This window comes from Gastrolobium bilobum, unplaced genomic scaffold (genome assembly GCF_033153095.1).
Source record: "Gastrolobium bilobum isolate Gb01-03AN ecotype WA unplaced genomic scaffold, APGP_CSIRO_Gbil_v1 utg10943, whole genome shotgun sequence".
NCBI classification, from domain to species: Eukaryota; Viridiplantae; Streptophyta; class Magnoliopsida; order Fabales; family Fabaceae; genus Gastrolobium; species Gastrolobium bilobum.
In genome coordinates this window covers 142,570-159,432 of record NW_026895804.1, presented here as the reverse complement: position 1 = coordinate 159,432, position 16,863 = coordinate 142,570, and the positions used below count along the sequence as shown (strand labels likewise).

Here is a 16,863-nt window from a genome sequence, read left to right as displayed (position 1 = left end):
TAAAATTGCGACGGGACTGGAGGTAAATTATCGTCCTAAATGAACAGTCGCAAATATCGTCCCATTTTTGTCACAAATACCGTCGCAAATTTAGACGGTAAAATATTCTGTCGCAAATATGAAAAGATTGCGATGGCTTATTGCGATGGAATATTTTACGATGGGTACATCCAGTGCAAACATGGTGAAAAAAAATTGTGACAGTAGTTAGAATCAACCTGTCGCAGATTGCGATGGATTTTGCGACGATAATCTGAATATGACTTGCAATGGAATTTGCGATGTATTTATGGTATATAAATTTCCCTCCATTTTTGTGACGGAATTGATTTCCATCACAAATTGTGACGGGTTTTGCAAGGGATTTCCAATACTAGAAAATCAGGGAAATTGATAAAAAATCTGCGACGAGTTTTACGATGGGTTTATGGTGTGCGGTAAAATTTCAAGTTTTTCAAGATTCAAAAATTTAAAATTGGCCTCATTTTTTTTGATGGAATGTAATTCCATCACAAACTGTGACGGGTTTTGCGATGACTCTTGAGTATGCTGTAAAATTTCAAGTTTTTTCATTGAAAAAATTAAAAATGGCTCCATTTTTGCGATGGAATCCCTTTCCATCGCAAACTGCGTTGCGATGACTTTTGAATATGCATTAAAATTTCAAGTTTTTCACCATTCAATAATTAAAAATGGCTCCATTTTTTGCGATGGAAACCTTTTCCATCGCAAACTGCGACGGGTTTTGCGATGGATTTAGGGTATGTGGTAGAATTTCAAATTTTTCAAGATTCAAAAAATTAAAAATGGCTCCATTTTTTGCGATGGAATATGATTCCATCGCAAACCGCGATGGGTTCTACAATGGCGTTTCGGGTATGCTTTAAAATATTATGTCCCTAAATCTATAATGACCCTCAAAGTAAATCTATAATGCCATGGGATGAAGAGAGAAAAGTTGAGAAAATCATAACTTCAACTGCAATTGACGAAATCGAGTCGTTGTTCCTAGATACATATTGTGTGGAGCCTACATCTATTGAAAAAGAATACTGCACAAAATCGAAGGGTCTGTAACTGTAATAGGAGAAAATAATTTTTCTACAACATGAGAAAATGTTTTTCCAATATTGCAAACAATCTTTTATCATAAAAACTAGCTAACAAGATTCGAATACAGTACACATTGGAGAAATTGAATGACAACAACCATGATACCATTGAATTTCTTGTGATATTTATTTTATTATTATTTTTATATTTATTACATACTTTTGTATAAATTTAAATCAAGCTTTTCAATCAGTGACACACCTGATTGGACCTTTGAGCCACTCATTCAATATCCCAATCGGTATATGATGATTATGGTCTTCAATACTTTGGTTCAATCAAAATGGAATATATAATCGAGTAGATGTTCCCCCGAAATATCCTTGCTATAATTTGGACACAATACTGCAATGCACTGAAATCGAATGATGGGTCGGGGCAATTGGAATGATGAAAAGTTAATTGATAAAGCTAAATTTAAATATAATTTTTATTTAAATATAATATATTTGAATTTATATAATTAGTTGATGTTACATGTTTTGTATTTTTTTCTCAATTAATAATAATTTTTATTTCATATAAAAATATAATGCCCGTCTCGTCTTCATGCATAGTTTCCAATTCCATACCGTAAATATTTAAAATTATAACAAGTCGTTCATATTAATGATGCATCTGTGATTATTTGACTGATAATACTTAAATATTTAAAATTTATTATTATATAGTATATAAAATAATAAATTAATACAAATTTAGAAAATTTAAAATAAAATTTTAAACCAACATAAAACTTTAAAATAAATCATATATAAACTCCATTTGTGAATCTTTAAAATTTGACATTAAACTTTATTTATTCATAATATATTTTTAATTAAATTATAAAATGTAAAAAAATCACTTTGAAATCACTTTTAATGATGTTGAGAAATTTCAAATTTCAAAAATTAAAATTTAAATATGTACTCATACTTTTGCGAGAAAAATGTAAAATCCCTCCGAGAGTTAATGCAGATATTAATTTTTTTTTCTCAACAGGTGTGAAGTTAGGGGTGTTTGGTAACCCTTAGGTTAAAAAAGTTAACCCTTCTCCTATTGACCTTCGCTAGGTGCCTTTTCCCTTTCACCTTCACAACCGCATCCCTACTCTTTCTCCTTTTCTAAGTTCACTCCTTCATAGGTCTGCACGTTGTCATCCCTGGGCAATTATTTGTAGCAAGCTTCTGGGCAGGTGCCCCCAGATCGGGTTGAGTTTGCTACATTTCAGAGGACCCACACACAAGAGTCTGAAGCAGGGACTCGACGGTGGATTAACAACACATCCAGACAAATAGCGGTGAGTTATTAGTTACTTCATTTTTGTTTGATTTATTAGCGTTTGATTCACTTCATGGTTATTAATATATTGTTTTTTTTTTTGGCATGTAGGAGGGATTCGAAAAGCTCCAGGAGGAGACAAAAACACAGGTGACAAATGATGGAACCGCCTCCTCTCAGGTTGATAGCAATGAACTCTTCATTAAGGCGACTGAGCCATTTAATAAAAAGGGAAGAATTTTTGGCCTAGGAGCATCTGCTAGCAGCTTCAAGAGAACCAAGAGCCCCTCTAGACAACTTCCAAATTTTTCCGAAGGTAAAGGCATTTATAGTTAATTGTTCAAAATTTCACTACCTAGTCCATTTAAATTAAGTACAAAACAATTGACCTAAGTATATGTTGTTATTATTGCAGATGAGCTCGCCAGAATGCGAGCAATGACTGCTAAATTGGAGGCAGAATTACAGCAGCAAAAGGAGCAAAGGGAAAAAATGGACGCCGAGCTAAGGCAGGAAAGGGATAAAATGGACACCGAACTAAGGCAACAAAAGGAGAAACAGAAAAAGACGGATAATATGTTGCAGAAATTGCTGAACAAAATGGAGAAGAAGAAAGAGAAGAAGAAGCAGAAAAAGATGATGAAGAAGAAGAAGACTATAGACTCTTCATCCTTATCCTCATCCTCATCCCACACCCATACCTCATGATGTATCGAAACTTTTGTTTATGACTATCTTTATTAATACATTTTTCTAATTGTGTGAGACTATAGTGTTGGTTTGTATGAGATTATAGTGTGTTGGTTTGTATGAGATTATAGTGTTTGTTTGTATGGGATTATTTGTTAGTTTGTATGAGATTATAATTTGTTAGTTATTTCGTTTCAATGAAACATAAGTATTTTTGCTATGGTTGTATTGTTTACAGGTTTGAAAATAAATCAATTTAAATATATTTTTTATTTTTATAATTTTGCGACGGAAATTCATGCAAATTCCATCGCAAATTCTGTAGATTATTGCGACGATATTCACTAATCCATCGCAAATTTTTAATAGACGGTGTACATTTGTTGACCAAATTTTGCGACGGTATTATAATACATTTTCGTCGCAAATTCTTATGGTTACGGGATTTTCATTGCATCCAAATTTTACGATGAAATTTTCAACAATTCCATCGCAAATTTGCGACGGTTTTGTAATATATTTCCATCGCAAACTTTGCGATGGGTTTTTTCCTAATTTACTTTGTGACGAACAATTTTTCGACGGAAATTCCGTTGTAATTTGGGACGGTATTCTCAGTATTCATGTTAGTAGTTTGCGATGGAAAATAATTGTTTTGTGTCGAGTTTTTTCGGTCGCAATTTGCGACGGAACTCATAACATGAAAATGCCGTCGCAAAATTCATTTCCGATGAGGTTTTTATCGACAGTTTTTTTCAGTCACAATTTCCGTCGCAAATGGTGTTTGCGACGGAAATTCCCAGATTTGCGACGAAAAATGCCCGTCGCAAAAACCTTATTTTCTAGTAGTGAATATAAATATTTGTGATATCTTAAGTATCTTTGTAAAATTGAAGGGTATTATAAGTTTAGCTTCATTTTTTTGTTAAATTATTGAATATTAAATATAATATACACTACAAAATTAAAATATTATTTAATATCAAAATGTGTCCTAACGTGTCAAAATCTAACATTTTTTAAAATTAACATGTCGGAGTGTCGTGTCCCGTGTCGATGCCGATGCACGTAGGAGAAAACACCTCATTCTGGCTCGGTCGATAGGTCCCAAACTGCAATCCTTTGATTTCGCATGTAACTCAACCAATGCCGACTCATCAGATACAATGGAAGGTGGTGGATTATGTATCAAAGACAGGATCATGGAATTGGCACCTTTTCAGACACCTGTTACCATATCATGTCAATGGGAAAATTAATGGTGTGTTGCATCCCAAGTATAACGATGGTAAGGACAAGCCCATTTGGGATAGATCTCATGATGGCCGGTTCTCGGTTAGCTCTACATATTCTGTCATCGTGCATCATAGAAGAAACGAGGAAAGGAACACCTGGAAGATTGTTTGGAAGTAGGGGAGGAGGGGTCCAGAAAAAATAAAATTTTTCCTCTGGTTATTCACAAGAGAGGCCCTCGTCACAAATGATAATAGACAACAATGACACTTGGCGGTGTAGTCCATATGCTTTCGATGTCAGGAGGTGACAGAAGCGGGCATCCACGCTATCAGAGACTGCCCTGGCTTTCGAGCCATGTGGGAGGAGCTGGTGCACCATAGTAAGTGGGATCATTTCTTCTCATTACAAAAAACAGATTAAAGTCAATGTGGATGGGGCATCCTCGCAGGGAGGCTTGCGCGTACGCTACGGTGGAGTTCTAAGGGACCTTTCGGGAAAGTGGATTTTGGGCTTCTCCAAAAATCTTGGATACTACAACTAACTAATGGCAGAACTATATATGGAGCTGTTTACTAGGACTGGAGCTGGAATGGGCAGCAGGTTTCAGACAAGTTTGGTTGGAGGGGGACCCCTTGGTGGCTATTAACCTCATCTTAAATGGTTGTGAACCAAGAACACCCTATGGCAAATCTGGTAGCAAGGATTCAGAACCTTATCATTAGGGTTGGACCTTATAGATTACACACACTGTGCGTGAAGGTAACCAAGTTGCAGATTGGTTGGCTACTAGATCCCACACCTTTGATTGGCAAGTTCAGGAGTTCCATGAATCTACAAGGATGTTTATCAATCGATTCAAACCAATTCAAACCATGGTGACCGAACTAAAAAACTGATAATCAAATTAACTAAAAACCGAAAAAATCAAAAACCGAAAAAAATTGCTTGTTTTAATTGGATTGGATCGATTTTCGGTTTACAATCCAAACTGATCCAATGTATTATATATTTATTATTTTTGAAAGATGGTGACTTAGAGTCTTGGATGTTATTGATAGCAAACTATCTTGTTTTAGTTTTTTATTGTCTATTAATCCATTTTAACTCTTCATGAGTTTTAAGACTTGTTTTATTTTGAAGATTTGAATTTTTCAGTAGTTTATAACTTTGAATGACTTTATTTGATATAGCTAGTGATTTGTAAAACTAAAATTTTAGGCTTTTCAAAAAATCAAAAACCGATCCAATCCAAATCAAATAAAATTGGATTGAATTGGATTAGATTGGATTTAAAAATAAATCCAAACTGAATGGATGATTAAATGATCAAACTGAAGGGATTGGATCATATGATTTTTGCTTCAAAATCGATCCAATCTAGACCGCGAACACTCCACCCATAAGGCTGTATAATTTTGGTTAGGAATGATGTTATAGGGGTAGCAGTCCCCCATATGTGTCGTCTATAGTGTTTTTTTTTGGAGAATATTACTCTCATGTTAGATGAGAGAAAAATTCTCTAATGCACTAACAAATCAAAGGTGAGACCACTCTATATTTTTTCTATGTCCTCTCTCCTCTAATTTGTAAGTGCATGAGAGAATTTCTCTCTCATGTAACATGAGAGTAATATTAGCTTTCTTTTTACCCATTTGCCCCTAATTAACTTAATAATTACCACTTTATCCAATCTCAAAACTATACATCAATCTTTTTCTATTTGACCGTTGACTAGACCATGTAATCGATTACATTAGTATATAGTAATCGATTACATCAACGAACGAAGCCATATAAATTTTTTTCCACGAGATTTTTTGGATCAAACGAGTTTCTAGGTCATATACTCTTAATATTGGACTTGAGGAGGGGCTTTGAGGTATCACAAGACCTAACGTGGCACTAAATTTGGAATATTTTACTGTAAAACTTTGGAAGGCCATCACTTTGGCCTCGAGTGCCCGAATCAGGTGATTCTTTTTTTGATAACTTTTTGAGACGAATGCGCTGGCAAGTATCCAAAGGGGACTTTGTCATTTTTTTCTTCTTCCAAAAAATGCTTTCTTGTGCCTCATTGACATATTTTATTTCTGTGGATGATGTTATTTAATTCTTATTTTTATTTTCACTTTTCAATACTAAAAAATAATCATTCCAACATATATATCTAAAAAAGTTAAGTGAAATAAAAAAAACACCTGATTCAGACCATCAAGTTAAAAGTTATGATCTTTTAAAATTTTAAAGTAAATTTGAGCCATCTAATCGGTTAGATGACTTATATAATCGATTACATCAAACAGTCAACGGTCAAAATTAATATTAAGTTTTAGTAAAATGTCAAATTTTTAAATAGTATAAAAATAAAGACATACTGATAATTTTTATTTTAAAAAGGACAAAAGGGTAAAAAAAACCCTAGTAACATGCCCCTTTATTTTTTTCCGTATGTTATTGAAAAAAAGAAATGGACTCTATGAACACCATATGCATGCATGAGTCATTATTCCCTTCATTTTCAGTCAATAGACATTAATAAAAGTCATTGGCCTTCTCATCTCAACCTCTCTCAATTTGGCAACACATCCTCTATTCTGTAAATTAAGGCTCTGTTTTCGTCAATTTTACATATTCAGTAATATCTAAAAAATGTATATGAAGGAAAAATGTTTTATTTTTAATTAAAATTTGGTTATAAATTATCTCTATAAATGTGAAACTTGCTTGAATCTCTATAAATCTTAATAACATAATCCACGTGTCCTTAATAATTTTAGTTTGTTTATTTTGTCTTATTTTTAATTTTCAGTTAATAAATTTTTAATAATAATTATAACAATATCACATTAATTTATTTTGTTCATTGGTTCAAGATTTTATTAAAAAAATGATAAAAAAAGGAGACAATGAAAAACAAAATAAAAATAATGCAATATTCTTGTAATTATCAATAAAAACATATCAATTAAAAATAAAAACAAAAAAATAAATTTAATATCACATTAATTTCGTAAGATATGAATTAAAATATTTCTCGTTAAAAAAAGAGAGAGTAAACCCCATTTTGTTTCTTGCTTTTGATACATTTTCGTAACATCAATTTCTTTCTTGAAAGACTATGACATTAATTTGATCTTAGAAACAGTATTTTTTTTTTAATTCATTGGATAATATTAGTCCGAAAATTAGTGTATATTAAAACTAAATTAATAACATTAGAAAATAAAATATTATTATTTATAAACTAATTCGACATGAATGTTAAGAACAAATAAAAAAGGAATAAAAAAAAAAAAGTTAAAACGGTAGCGCTCTGTTTTCAATTTTGATCAAGTAGAGCGAATTTATCTTTCAAACTCGGTTCCTGTTTTGCTTGAAAAGAAGCACACGTTCTCATTGATGTGCTTTCCTCATCCTTCAATTGGTGCTGCTTACAAATCCAAAACCCTCTTTCGACTTGTGTTTCCTTCTAATTCAAGCACCTTTCACCATTCATTCAGGTTATATAATTTGATTTTCACTTTTATTGTTTTGTTTACAAACTATACTAGTAGAAGGAGAAGAATTATGCCATATTTGAGTTCTGCTAAATAATGGGTATTTTTTATTATTATTATTATTTGTTTAACACAGTGTTTTGCCTAGTTTTGGTTTTTGAGACCCAATTCTTAGTTGTTGCAACTGTCATTGATTCTTGCTATGGAAACAGGCTGAGAGGAATTCTTACCTGGGAATTCTCAAACCTTTTAACCTTATTGGAATTTTCAAACTTTGTGTCATGGGATTTGGTTGGTTTTTGCTTTTTCATGTTTATAAGTTGATGATAAGAATTGGCTTATATTTATATTGAATGAAATGAGTAGTTACTTTCCTATTATTATTGATATTCATCATCATTTTCTTTTGTTTGATTGGTTTTTCATTTGGAGGGCTTGTTTTTGATTTATTGACTGGAAATTAATGACCATTGAAACTGATGATTAGGCTTAATGGGGAGGATCAAACCTCAAACTCTTATACAGCAAAGCAAAAGGAAGAAGGCGCCTTCCCGCATCAGTGCCACGTCTATTGTATTTTACTCATTAATTCTTTTCATATTTGCGTTTTTCCTGTTTGCTACATACAGGCATTGGTCCAACAGGTTAGTAAAAGGTTTACTGTTCTGAGTGTGAGAAATGATATGTATTATATCTTTTGCTTCCTAAACAAAAAACAGTTAAAGAAGTGATAAAAATTAGTACTTGTTGAAATTTAGCTCTTGCTTGTGCGAGAATCATCTGGATGTGTTCAACATAAATGTGAATATTTTTGGGATGCTATTGCTTCAGGCTTTATTTTAGTCTTGGCCATTGGTTATTGTTGTTGTTGGTTGAATTCTCCACATATTTTGCGGTGATTGAACCCTTATCTTCATTGTGGTGTCACTTTATTTAATGCTCTGTCTTGGGCAGAAGAAAAAATTTGTTTGTCAAGATGTACGAAAGCTTTTCCATTTTTTTGTTGCATTTGTTAAGTGATTTAAACTCTTAACAAGATGAGTTTATATGGAACAATCATTTGTGTTATGGTTTTTTATTGTAGTAAGCAATGAATTTTAATTTTAACTTGATATATCCCATTTTCTCACATGGGATGAACTTCTGAAGAGGATTTTCTGTTATCTAATAATTCATTACCTTATGTACATTTAGGACGAGATTTCAACCAGAGAACCACATATCAGTCTCAGAGGTACTGTCTTAAACTACATTATAAAGGGTTTTCATAACTCTTGGCAATTTTATATTTGCTTGTTTTCTTGTACACTTGCCATGTGTTTCCTTCCTTTTATTATTCTTTGGTGCATATTATGTGAGAGTTTTATTTTCGTCCATTGAGATAGGGTTGCTGGAACTCATTTGTAAATAGAATTATTATTATTTTCTCTAGATCCATGATTATTCTAATGATATTCATTGCCATTCTTATAGAAACTATTTTTTTGGTAGGATGAAAATACTTTTGTGGAATCCAAGAAATCTGATTTACCTGGATACGCTGTAAGCTTTCATTCACCAGCCTGCAGTGATTGCTTTTGCACATTTTCTAATCATCTTGGATTGATTTTTCAATAATGTCTAGAATGCATATCAATTTAAATTATTATTTGAAATTTGATCGTAGAAAACGACTACTTATTTCTTCCTTTTCATAGGTTTTAAATACCTCTAAAGGTTCTATAATAATAGAACTTTACAAGGAAAGTGCCCCTGAAGTTGTTGATGAATTCATTGACTTATGGTGAGTACTTGGTCTTCCCTTTATGCAGTCTATACTTCCACAATTTGAAATGGTAGCCACTGAATTCTTTAGGGTTTGTTTGCTGCAAACTCTTGTTTCTTTTTTTTTTCAGCCATTCTTCTATTTTTGGTGATTTCAGTCATTTTTTTTTGTTAGATTTGTGATTTGAGTTGGGGAACATTAAATGAAAAAGTTTATTTTTTTGGGTAATTAGAGTATTCCGAGTTTTTTTTTTGTTTGGTGTGTACTCTCAAATAATATTAAAATTGACTGAATTAGTGTAAAAGCCTTATGTTTGTAGCATAATTCAGTAATGTTGATTTTCTAATTGAATTTCATGCATACCTCGATAATTTAATCTAATATGTTTTGATTCCCAAAATTTGACTCACTTTTTGGTTAAATTTTTATATTGAACCTCTTATCTTGTGGAGCTGCCATTGAAGATGGAAATTGTCCTTCACAATAGATATATCATTATCCTTTTCTGCCTTCAATTAGATGATTCTATATACTGTATAGAATTGGACCGAGTATATAGAATTGGACCGAATTGGAAAAGTTGATGACAAAAAGAAACTCAAGTACTTAGTGGAAAAGTTTTAGATTATAATGCAATGTTCCAACAAAACGGTGCTCAAATATTTGGCCTGAATGCCTGATGGTCCATTTTACCTGTTTCTTTTTTACTTGTTAAAGTACCTAAACTATTAAGTGAAGGACTCAAATTATATCTATGAATAATTCTGTCTAAACAATAAATGGAATAAAAATATTTTAATTGCTAAGAAACTCACTCTTTGTCAAGAAGAAACTCAGGGGACAACTGTTCTTCAGAATCATGCTCAATGAGACCTTTATCAGCAGGAGAGTTGCTTCCTATGAGTGACAAGGAAGAAGGTTGTTGTTGCTGTAATTTTTCGACAGAAAAAATGTATTGGTCTTGAGCTTTGTCTGGTTCTAGTGAACAATCAGTTTCTGATTCAAATGTTTTTGGTGGAGGAGGATACTTTTGCGTCTAAGGACGAGTTGCTCACTGAGAAGCTACAAGAATTGCTGCAGCCATAAGCTTATAACAAATTCACCTTAAGGAGAAAGAACAGCTTACTAGGATGTCTCCTCTTTGTGCGAGTAATGCTCTTCCAAAGGAGCAATCACAAATTGTTTGGTCACCTTTCTGCTAGCTTGTCAGTTTTAATCATTTTGGGTAATGCAGTTTGACAAATACAGGGCTTGGCGATAACAGGGATTAGTTTCTTAAACTTATATTTTCAGTTGTCCCTCCCTTCATCTGATTTTCCCTGTTTTATTTCTCTTCATGATCTTCCATCTTTGGGTTTTATTTTTTGGTTAGGTAGTCTTAGCTAGGAACTTAGGATAAGTATCCTGGTGTTGTGTCTGTTTGCATTCTACCACTCCGTGCCAAGGTCGAGATGTTTTCTGATTTTGAATGGTGATCATAAAGGGTTCCAGTTGAAGGAAAATGTGATGGCCATTAAGTAGCTGGGCAATGAGGTATCACCGAGAATTACATCTCTTGGTTCATTCCTTAAATTTAAGCATGGTCCATTCTTATGGGGTGGAGGTATTTGTGGTGGAATATCCAAACTCATAAGCTACTAGAAAACACCATGCCATGAAAGATAGAAGGAACTTGCAAAATTGGTAAACTATGGAGGTTTGAAGGGAAGAGTACGGAATAAACTGTTCTCTTGAAGATTTTAGTTTTAATGTTAGAAGTTTAGGGGAACCAAGGAAATGTAATAAAGTTAAGGACATAATCTCTAAGGCTATTGCCGATATAATTCAGCTTCAATAGACTATATTAGAGGAGGTAGATGGTTTCTTGGTTAGAAGTTTATGTATTGGAGGTTCAGAGATGGGGAATGCTTCTCCTCTTGTGAGGCATTCAGTAGATGCTAGTCTTATGGGACACTGGAGTGGCTTCAAAAGTTGATTCCCTTTATTAGACTTTCTTGGTTTTGGTCTTGGTTGATGTGAAAGGAAGAGCGCAGTTGTGATTCACTTCAGCCTACAATCCGACCAGACCTAGGTTACACTCTTTTTTCTGGTAGTTCAAATTTTTGTTTTTGGATTTTGTGCTCCTTCTTGGCATCTTGTGGCAATTTCAATGTCTTGAGATCCATAATGAAAAACTGGAAGGTGGTCAGATACTTCTACTATGAGGAGCTTTGATGACCATATTTTAAGCTTGTAAACTAAGGGACCTATCCATACCCTTATCTAATACCTATCCCCATTTTACATGGTCAGCTACTAGAGAGCATACTGCTTTTTCTTGCACTAAAACATCATGGACTTGTTTGTGCATGATACCTTACTGCTCCTTTTTTTAATCATTACCCCATTATTTTTATCTCTGGCAATATCAAATTGGCTCCACCCTTTTCCTCTTTGAGAACTTGTGATTGAACATCTTTCCTCCTTTTCTTAAGGAAGTGTGGCAAGCGTCTAGAGCAGAGCAGTGGTAAGGTCCTTACTTTGTGACAAATTGGAGTTGCTTAAGGTTAAAAGACTCGAATCAAAATGTTTTTGGAAACCTTGGGACTAGAACAGAGGAGATTCTATGATTATCAGAGATTTAGGCCCTGTTTGAATACTGTTTCGAAAAACAGTTTTTTGGTTTTCAGAACAAAAAAACTCGTTTGATGCCTGTTTTGTAAAAAAAATATTAAAAATTGTAACTGTTTTCTTGTTTTTAGAATCAAATTTAAAGAACATGTCTGAGTTGTTTTTGTTTTGTGTTTTAACTTTTAACTTTTAAAACAAAAAAAAACATAGAAAACACTTGTTTCCATAACTATTCTACAAAATAGTTTTAACAAAGAAAAAAAACCAGAACACAATCAAACAGACCCTTATTCTTTAGGAAAATTAGAATCAGACGACCTCTTTCTTTGAAACAAATGGTCAGGTTTAGGATTGATTTTGAAGAGGTGCTACTCAGAGTGGAAACCAATGAGCAATAGAACTCATGGCTCATTTGGTTAGATGATGGAGCAAGAAGAAGGGAAAGTCATACTAAGGGGTTGGCTCTTGAGGATGGGAGTCTTATTAGAGACATTTGAGTGATTGCAAGAGAAACTATCCATTTCCATATGGCTTTATTTACAGAGTAAAACCCCCACAGGCTCTTTATTGAAAGTCTGGTGTCCTTTTTTTCAGGATAAGGGTTGATGATTAATGGTTGGAAAGGCCCTTTGAAGAGCAGGAAGTTCAGAGCAAGCAAGCACGGACACGACATTTTTTCAAAAAATGTGTGTCGGACACCGACAAGTTCCGACACGCGGTCAACATTTTGGGACACACGGTCAACGCTCCGATACGTTCCGACACGCTTTTTCAACATGCAGTCAACTTTGTTGGACAAACAGTCAACGTTCCGACACATTTTTTTTTTATTAACTAAATATACAAAAATAATTGATAAATCAATTTTTTCTGTTACGAAATTTGACATGAAAAATTAATAAGGTACGAAAAATTATTTTTGTTTATATTTATGTTATGAAATTTGAATATTTGATTGTTTATATGGCTTATTATGGGCTGTTATATGTATTAAATATAAATTATATTATATATATTAAAATTATTATTTAATATCAAAACGTGTCCCAACGTGTCGAAATATGACATTTTTAAGAATTAACGTGTCGGCGTATCGTGTCGTGTCCCGTGTCAGTGTCAGTGCATTATAGGTTCAGAGAGCTATTTGGAGTATGGATAAGGAAAAAGCTCCAAGAACAACGGTTTCGCTGTTGCTTTTTTCTGGAGCTGTTGGGGTAAGCATGAATTCCCGTTTCATCACTCCAGTACCTAAGAAGGATAGGTCTTTTTAGTTAAAGAATCATAGACCCATAAGTCTAGTCACTACCTGTTATAGGCTTTCTACAAGGTCACTCCCATTTTGTGTGAGTAGACTTCCTTGTCAGAGATTATGTGGGAGGTATTATAAAGCCATGTGACAGGTTTGAAAACTGAGTCGAGTGCTAAACTTTGAGTGTTGCTATATTGCTGGATATAGCATACCATCCGCAGCCTGAAATGAATGTGTTCTGTCTTGGCTGGAGAGATCAAAGCTGGTTGTGAAGCAACCTTTAGAGTGCAGTACAGCTCAATGGATGTAGTATTTCTCTAGCTTTTATTGGCATCAATTTGTGTTAGTAGTTTGTTTTTGTAAAATTGATTTGTTGTATAAAATTTCTTCGAATCTAGCTTATGCTTCCTGCCCAAACTACAATTGTGTTTTCAGTCAAAAAGGGCACTTCAAGGGGATGCTTTTTCACCAAGTAATTAAGCACTATGTGATTCAGGCAAGTCATAACCAAGGGCCAGGAGCTACTGAAGATTGGAACCTGAGAGGAAAGAAATATACAAGGTTTTCTGATCATTTTGGTTTTTGCAATTTGATGTTTCTGATATCCATAGACCATTGTAGTGATAATCCATCTGTGACTTGCATAATATTTCTAATTACTAAATATTGTGATGATTAACTAGTATGAAACATGAAGCGTTCATGCTTGGAACTTCCAAGGGCAAATACTTTAACAAAGGATTTGATCTTTTCATCACAACTGCACCAATACCAGATCTAAATGAGAAGCTTATAGTGTTTGGGCGGGTCATTAAGGGAGAGGATGTTGTTCAGGTGACTGAATTTGTTTTATTCACATCATTATGTCTGATAATGTATGTGGAATTTTGTTTTCCCTTTCCTATAGTTTGTCTTTTTCCTATTCCTATTTGCTAAGAAGGCTTTTTGTGCATCTTTCCATGTATTGGCAGTTAGTGCATATCATTTTTACTAATTTTCAGACAGAATAAAGGTTAAATTTGATGTTTAATGCCGTTATTAGTTGATTCATCACTTTGCCTGTATTTGTAATCATTTTTTGAAAATAAAGTAATAAAAGCAATAATGGTTTTAGAAGTTAGATACCATATTAATCTTGACATCTGGATAAATTGGTTAAAGACAGTAACATCTGGATTGGAATGAAAAAACAGCAAGTTGTGTGATTATAATTTATATATGATTTTTGTTATTATTTCTGAAAAATTATGGTTTTTAATGCTCGCAAACTCTTTGTCCAAAATCAACACCGTTTCATGATTGCAGTTAATATTGATAGTTTCACATTCCTATGCCAGGAAATTGAAGAAGTGGATACAGATGAACATTACCAACCAAAAATTTCTATTGGGATACTTGATGTGGCTCTTAGGCAGATGATGTGAAGGCTCTCTGCCTGAATCAATAGCATAATGACTTCTCATACTTCTTTGCTGATAACCTGTTTTGGTACTCTGGTCAAATCTTTTGTACAGGAATACGAACCACAATTCTCAATCAATACTCATGCAGGCATTATGCAATCTCCTTTTTTCCCCTTTCTGTCATTTTGTTTGGTCTTCTTGTCAGGTGATCAATGGGGGATATAGGCAGGTCTGTTGCTGGTTTGGTGATATCACCTTTTCAATTTTCTTGTAGCATGAATCTTCTTTTGTAACCTCAAAGGGGTACGATGAAATCACAAAAATGGTTCCTTTATTTATTTATTTATTATGCAGTTCATGTATCTTGTGTCTCAATTGGTGGCCATTTTAGGGGTGAGCCAGACTGATTGGTTTTGTAATCTATTTTGAAATGAAGCTCAATTCACATTTTTAGTTGGTTATATAAGCGACAACCACGAAGTAAATTACAGGTAGCATTAGTAGGATGTGTATTATGTTTTAAAGTTAAAAAACCAGAGAACTGATTCCTATTGCTTTGCTCAATCAGTGTTAGTTTTTCTTGGTAACGCAATTCATCCTTACTGTTGTTGATGTTTTAAGAAATTGGCCATTCAAGTTAACTTTGAACACTCAAATATTCTGGTAGGATTTTAGTCTTATAAAATGAGGGCTGCAAAACTTTTATTTGTGTGCTGTTGGCATATGATGACACATCAAATGTCGTACATGCATAGGTCTGAAATAGTGTGTGCTAATATATTATAGATGGACATTCTCCTGAGGAGTTTCTCGTGACATAAAATATGGTTAAGTTGTCATGACTTAATCAGCTAAGGGAAGAATACAGAAAATAATGCCACTTATAATTTTTTCTTTTATAATTCACATAATTCTCTAGATCACTGAATATTTACTCTTTACTTTCTTTCTCTTTTTTCTGTTCACCCACCATCAATGGCCTCCCCCTATTTTTGTGACTTATGTGTCTTGCACCTTACGTACCAGTATTATTTCAGTAAAGAAAAATATTGGCAGAAGAAAAATTCTTAGAGGTAGAATATTCTTACTATCAAATATTTCTACTATCAATCTATTACTATTCTAATTACCATTGGATTCCATTTTTCAGCTGACAATCTCTAAAAGTTTTTGAAAAGAAAAAAAAAACAGCTTTTAATATATTTTCCAAAGTACATAGTTATATTAAAATGGTGGTAGATTGATAGTAAAGACATTTGGTAGTAAGAATATCCTACCTCAAATTCTTATAAGTAAAATCACCGAGATGATTCTAGGGGTGGACAAATGTGCTATATTTGTTCTTGTATCTTTGGGTCGTATGCAGCAAGAGGCTAGGGCTCTGTTTTGGACTTTTTGGTGTCTTTTTATCCATATTTATTTTCTCCCGCATATACTTTTATATATATATAAGAAATAATTTTATTTTCTATAATATGAGAAATATCAAACCTTAAAAAAAAAACATAAACCTAAGTGTTGACGTACTTGGTGAATGGGTCTTAATAAAGGTTTTGATGAGAATTAGACGCGAGTGTGAGGATACGGTGGTTTTGATGAGGCTACAATCCGCCGGAATAAAGAGAGTAGAGTGTACAAAAGGTGTGTCTTCAAAGGTGAAGAAGGGTATTCATGGGGGTGGAGGAGATTAAGGTAGCAGGCTCTCACTTGTGTGTGTGAGATGGTGTGCATGAGATAAAAATGTGATATAACCAAGGAGCCTTTGTCTCACTTTAGGGATGTATAAATTCAACCCCTATATTGAGGCTTAGTGACTGGCCGAATATTGAGTTGTGAGATTAGTCCAAATTATATATGTATATATATTAAATGAAGTCATTCTAACACCGTATAAAGATTAGTTCAGAAAAAACAACTAAATATGCTTCTGAATTTCAGTTTTGATAATTAGGATATCTTAGAGACCATGAGCTATTAGATCCAAAATGAATAAAGTTTAACTTTTTGAAAGATTAAACATGAAACCATATGCTGTCC

General features: G+C 33.4%; 1 protein-coding gene across 1 annotated transcript; it reads left to right on the top strand.

Moving 5' to 3' along the window:
* The first annotated feature begins 7,631 nt into the window (after positions 1-7,631).
* Positions 7,632-15,257, top strand: LOC133296087 (peptidyl-prolyl cis-trans isomerase CYP21-4-like). The gene is made up of 8 exons (XM_061495037.1): positions 7,632-7,802; positions 8,287-8,443; positions 8,994-9,033; positions 9,291-9,341; positions 9,497-9,582; positions 13,859-13,984; positions 14,107-14,257; positions 14,761-15,257. The coding sequence occupies exons 2-8, from the start codon at positions 8,292-8,294 to the stop codon at positions 14,845-14,847; spliced, it is 693 nt and encodes a 230-aa protein (XP_061351021.1). The 5' UTR covers positions 7,632-7,802; positions 8,287-8,291; the 3' UTR covers positions 14,848-15,257.
* The last annotated feature ends 1,606 nt before the right edge of the window (positions 15,258-16,863 follow it).

Coding starts and splice junctions, on each gene's coding strand:
- LOC133296087 (XM_061495037.1), top strand. CDS start 8,292: ATGGGGAGGATCAAACCTCAAACTCTTATACAGCAAAGCAAAAGGAAG. Junction 9,583..13,858: donor GATGAATTCATTGACTTATG/GTGAGTACTTGG, acceptor TTGTGTTTTCAG/TCAAAAAGGGCACTTCAAGG. Junction 13,985..14,106: donor AGAGGAAAGAAATATACAAG/GTTTTCTGATCA, acceptor ATGATTAACTAG/TATGAAACATGAAGCGTTCA.